The 6,000-nt window shown below is 39.0% G+C and overlaps 1 protein-coding gene across 1 annotated transcript; it reads right to left on the bottom strand.

Annotated features, from left to right (window-relative positions):
* Window positions 1–839: 839 nt before the first annotated feature.
* LOC122666215 (cytochrome P450 CYP736A12-like) lies at window positions 840–2,933 on the bottom strand. Its single transcript, XM_043862365.1, has 2 exons — window positions 2,224–2,933; window positions 840–1,699 (listed from the first exon to the last, which is right to left on the bottom strand). Exons 1-2 carry the CDS (start codon window positions 2,908–2,910, stop codon window positions 872–874), a joined length of 1,515 nt encoding a protein of 504 aa, XP_043718300.1. The 5' UTR covers window positions 2,911–2,933; the 3' UTR covers window positions 840–871.
* Between the last annotated feature and the right edge of the window lie 3,067 nt (window positions 2,934–6,000).

Genomic DNA, 6,000 nt, shown 5'->3' with positions numbered 1-6,000 from the left:
TTTTCTTGGCCCAAATCTTATATCATGGAACTCTCGTAAACAACACACAGTGGCTCGATTGTCTACAGAATCTGAGTATAAGGCATTAGCCGATGCGGCTACAGAACTTGTTTGGCTTGAGTCCCTATTTACTGAGTTGGGTCTCACTCCACCTGCCCCCCCCCCCCCATTTGATGGTGTGACAACATTGGCGCGACCTATTTATCTGCAAATCCAGTCTTCCATGCTCGCACCAAGCATGTGGAGATTGATTTCCATTTTGTTTGCGATTGTGTTGCCAAGCGTCAACTATCTATTCAGTTCATCTCTACCACTGATCAACTTGCTGATGCTCTTACCAAACCACTTCCAACTGCGCGTTTCCAGTTCTTACACGACAAGCTGAAGATTCGTTGTCACGACTGTCCATCTTGAGGGGGTGTATTAGCGTATATAGGGTTTCTCTCTCAATTATCTATTCTATATACAGTTTTGTAATTGATTTCATATAGGATCTCTTTCCTAAATTATCTATATCACATGTGAAGCTCTATAGGATTTGTTTCCTATTAGGACTATTATCACATGTGCATCACACGTAAGGCTTCGGCCATATCCTCTAGGGTTTTTCATACCCTCTCTCTTGTATATATCTATTATGAATGATAAATGGAAAATACACAGAATTACAAACCATAATACTATGTAACTGTACAACAAATCATCTATTTTAAAAGTGGATGAACATAACAAATACCATCGCTGATGAGAGAACCTTTCTTAGATAACATCCAATGATCTAATAAGGTAGAGTAAGGAAAATGTCTTAAATGGAATATGGCTAAAGTAGGGAATGATACATTAGAGTCTCCTTACAATTAATTGGTGCCACTCATAGTCGATAAGTCGGAATAGCAAGTAAATGACTGGCCCTGGCAACTGTGAGGCCGAACTTCTCAGTCATGTCCAAGTCATCAGGTGACATGCCATTGGGTAGCTCCCAATCAAAGCAATGTACCATTTGTGCAAGTACCAATTTAACTACAACAAGGCCCAAATGAATGCCCGGACACCCTCTACGACCTGATCCAAATGGTATAAACTGGTAATCACGTCTCCGAATGTCAATATTATTATTGTCAATGAATCTTTCAGGCAAGAATTCCTCAGCATTATCTGACCACACAATCGGGTCTCGTTGAATTGCCCATGCATTTATAATGACACGAGATTTCTTGGGTATATGGTATCCGTTGATTGTTATATCTTCCATGGACTCACGAGGCGCAAGCAATGGAGCAACAGGGTGAAGCCTCATAACTTCCTTCACTACCATGTCCAAGTAATTCAGCTTCACTAAATCCTCTTCTTCAACTACCCGATCCATGCCTACTTTATCCCTCAATTCTTCTTGGAGCTTTTCCAACACCTTTGGATGCCTTAACAGTTCGGAAAGGGCCCATTCAACTGTGACAATTGATGTGTCCATTGCAGCCACAAGTATGTCTAAAATGATTGCTTTAATATTGGTTCGATCGATCATATAGCCTTGTTCATCTGTTGCATTTTGAGATTCCTTCATTAATAGTAACATTACATCGATGAAGTCATCCTTGTGGTTGTTTTGGCGATTTTTAGCATCTTGTATGTGTTCATCAATGATCTTCTCGAGGAACTCATCAAACACTTTGCCTATTGCCTTCATGCGACGAGTCAATCCCTGGAACAATGATAATTAATGTAATTTTTTTTATAGGTAAAGAACTTTTATTCAAGAAGGAAATAAAAAAAAAAATACAAGGCCTCAAGCTGATGCCTATTGAATAGGCTCTAGGGACTAGGGCCAGCAAACTACTTGGATAAAGATGTTATGGGTGACAAGGACTATTGGAAAAAATCATTGTACCATACAAGTGAGATTAACCACCAATTTGATATATGATTTGCCCAAGGCATTCTCCATTTATCCAATAATTAGAATGACCAAATCATCTATCAATTTGATGTTCCAACCGAGACCAACCGATTGGCGAAAATTTTTTTGGTGATGTTCCTGCTACAAGACTAGCAGCCAAGGAAATAGAATAATTCACTTCCTCTTTGGGTTCATAAATGTCCCCAGTTGGCACCCCTAATAGCAGCTACGCATCTCCTTGTTGATGATGGGCTTTAAAATTATAATCTTTTAATTGAAACAAAAAAAAATAAAAAGGTAGGTGATTCAAAGAGATTAGAGAGACTTACCTGGAGGTCGAATGAGCCAAGGCAGGGAATGTAATCGGCCAGGTTGAAAGCTCCAATAAGGATAAATGCTTCCTGTACAACTGGTTTGAGGTTGAATCTGTCGACCTTGCTTCCTATCAACAACCAGTAAGTCATATCTTCTATCAGGGAACCCACCTTGGCACTCACATCAACCACTACACCAGAGTGATCTTTGAGCAACCGAACAAAAAGACCAACTTCCTCTTTCCTCATATGCTTGAGTGAATCAACTTTGGCAGCGCTAAGTAGCTGTATGGTGCACAATTTGCGGACGTTACGCCAATATGGACCGTATGGAGAAAAGGCAATGCCCTTGTTCCCATATGCGATGATATGCATGACCATGTTGTAAGGTCGACTGGCAAAGACAAGATCATGAGTGTTGAGGAACAACTTGGCTACCTGAGGAGATGAAACTACCATGGTCCGCACAAGGCCGAGCCGAATGTACATGATGGGTCCATACTTCTTGGCCAACTGACGGAAGGTATGATGAGGAAAATCACCCAACATGAGAAGATTCCCTAGAATCGGCAGCCCCCGAGGACCTGGCGGTAGTCGGTGATGATCACCTTGTCTTGCTCTCGAAGCATCCTGGAGATGGGCTGCTAAAGACCAGAGCCCGCCAAGGACTACCAAGAGAACAGTGATGGTCCAAGGCGACATTAGAGATGGGAGGGAAGGAACAAACAGGCCAGGTAATGTTCATCGCACATAATCTCTCTTCGTTCCTCTTTTTAGGTGAGACATATATATACACTTTAGAACTAGTGGTGGTGAATTTAAAAATAGAGAAAAAGGTTGTACGGGCATGGGGCATGGAGCATGCAACATTATATAAAATCAAATTAGCTAAACACATGTCAAATGAGGATAAAATATTCTAAACATCCACGAAGTAGCTGACGGGCTAGATGACGGGCTAGCTCAAATCTCATCTTAAAAACCATGCATCTATGTCTCAAGGGATCCACAATATGTAATGTGTTTTAGCTCGGGCCACTGGTGGACAATCTCCTTCTCACACATCTTAATTCTAAGGTCGATCAATGGGCCAATGCTTGAGCACCCAAAATATAATCGATTTCCTAAATAGGGTTTCAAATGATCCGAATTGGGAAATGGGATCAACATGAGAACTATTTCAACAGTATCGGAATTAGAAATCCCGAAACAAGCCAAAGCCTCATTGGTTTTAAGAATTGATGTCAGGATCATATGAAATCCTATGTTCTACCCAAAAACTATTTTTGGAAATTCATTTGAAATCCCATGACCCCCAGTTGAGTCTACATGGATCTGAAAGGTGTAACCCCGGGATCCCAATTTGCCGGTAAAGTGCACTCACAAGCCCAAAAGATTGGTTGTCCTCTCTACACACGATCTAATCTTAATCAGTGGGCCTATACCCAAATCAAATTGAAGCCAACTAGGGCTAAAACAAATTCTAACAGCCCAATGTTTGATTGACCGAATAAAGCCAAATTGGCCTATACACATGGACCCATGTCCAAATTACTATTCAGACCCCATCTATCTAAAGTCAATCCCAACCCTTGGTTGATCAAGGTGTAAAGCCAAAAATAGAGGAACTGATATTCGGGTAAGCCTAACTCTGTTATCCTCATGGTGTTGTGAGAGAACCCAACCGGAGCGCATACTATACATGGAATGGGAAGGGAAATAACCATATTACATCAGCAATAGAATTAAAATAATCATTATTACGCAAGAGATGGGGATTATGTTCACACAACAAACAGAGACATAAATGGAGATTTAAATGAATGGGGATGAGGCATCGTGTGATCAGCAGCTGAGCAATGAGTTCTGGAAGCTCGATGAACAAATCAACCAAGTTAATAGGGAAGTTTATTACAAACCGATATGAACAAATAAAATTAAACAAAGAAAAAAAGAAGAAGACGACATTGGAGTTGCAGCGGCACCAACGGGGTTGCTTGAGCTGCAACAACTATGAGTTTCCTTTTCACGAACACAATAGATGGACCTCTTTGAGTTGTAACCCTTGGATTGATTGATTCAGGGAATAAATGGAAATAAAGCAAACCGAGAGAGAATGAGGTGACAATGGATTGCATTTATCAAACTTCTTTTGTATTGGTTGAATTGGACAGTATTTTGACAAACAGCTTTCTGGAAGCCGAAGTTCGTGGGCTTATCAAAGGTTTAAGAATTGTTAATATATAGTCTAGGATGGACTAATATTCAAGTGTGGCATGTGTCTCAGGAATTGCAGGACATGATCAAGAAAGCTTTCGAATCATCATCAAGGCATTGACACTATTTATATCTTTTCTCAGTTGGATCTTTACTTGCAAACAATTATGTTTCGTGACTTGTAATCTATTTAATATGCTCGCCCAACGAACAAGTGGGATCAGGAAGGGTCTTCTTTCATATGATTCAGTAAACTACATTATCTGTCTTCTTAGTCAATTTTATTTTTCTTTTTCAAAAAAAATGGTTAAAATCACTGCATTTCTCAAATGATATGGGTTGCCTGGCCATCTTAATGCCATGGAAGGAACATAATTAGTAAACTTAGATTCAGGATTAATTCAAAATGCAGAACATTCAGGGTTAATTTGATTTTACATTTGCAAAAAGAAAAAGTCAAATTTTTTGGACCAAACTTTGATTTAAAAATGTAAAATTGAGATCGGACTGAATAATCGTGTATATTTTTCATTGAATGAAGTCAAAGAAATATATAGAAATTACAATCGGTGAATCCCATGAATGAAGGGATTGTTGGATATATTTTATGACTCTAATATATGTTCTAATATAAATCTACTTGAATAAGGAATGAGGCTGTGGTGGATCCCACTGGATAGAACCCATCTAGCCTAGAACCTTAGTCTTTCCTATAAATACTAGCTGAAAGCAGCAACCTATGTATTCCAAACTTGATATGCAGGATGTATTGCTTTAAGTAACCTTATGCTTAAATCTTAAATCCTAACAATCTTAAAGAAATAGTTTTTTTTTTTTTCCACGATCATACGTCACGGTTCTGGTTTGCATAATAGATTTTGGAGAAGAACAATCGGCTTCGGTGTTCGTCTTCTTTCACCGTTCTGATTTCTTATGCGATCTATTTTTCGATGCTCTGAATCACGGATCTGGCCTCTCGTATGATCGGTTTTGCTGTTTATCTTCAAAAGTTTTTGATTGATTGATTCACAAAAGACAAAACGGAAGCTTTCGATCGTGCATCACGGTTCTGTTTTTGAAGAGTTTGGCTTTGGTATTTGTTCTCAAACATTCAACGTTTTGTTTGGTTTTTTATTCAAAGGAAAACGAAAGGGTAAGTTGAAGACCTACCTTTGTCCGAAGCTGTTTGTCAAAGCAATTGAAAGCATTGATTGCTTCTGGCTTTCAAAATACAAAAGGGTAAGAAGACAAAATGTTGTCAAAAAGCTCTCTTCAAGTTTTTGTTTGATTAAATAGAAACAAAAAAGAAGCTTCTGGTCAATTGCTTTTCAAAAAGTTCTTGTCAAAAGCTATTCCTTGGTTGATTCAATAAAAAACAGAAAGGAGGTGAGAAAAACCCTTTTTGTTTTGGGTTCAGTCACCACCCCCAACCAGCAACCAGCGACCAGAGCCAGCACCGTACATCTTTCGAGTTCCCGTTCGTTGTGTTTGATCCATCATATTCTTTGTCTCTTCTCTCATCAAGTGCGATTGTTTTGTTTTAAATTTTTTTTAAATATAAAAATATATAACAAT

This window comes from Telopea speciosissima, chromosome 6, assembly GCF_018873765.1.
Source record: "Telopea speciosissima isolate NSW1024214 ecotype Mountain lineage chromosome 6, Tspe_v1, whole genome shotgun sequence".
NCBI lineage: Eukaryota > Viridiplantae > Streptophyta > Magnoliopsida > Proteales > Proteaceae > Telopea > Telopea speciosissima.
The sequence above is the reverse complement of the archived record's forward strand: the minus strand, read 5'-3'. Positions and strand labels throughout refer to the sequence as shown.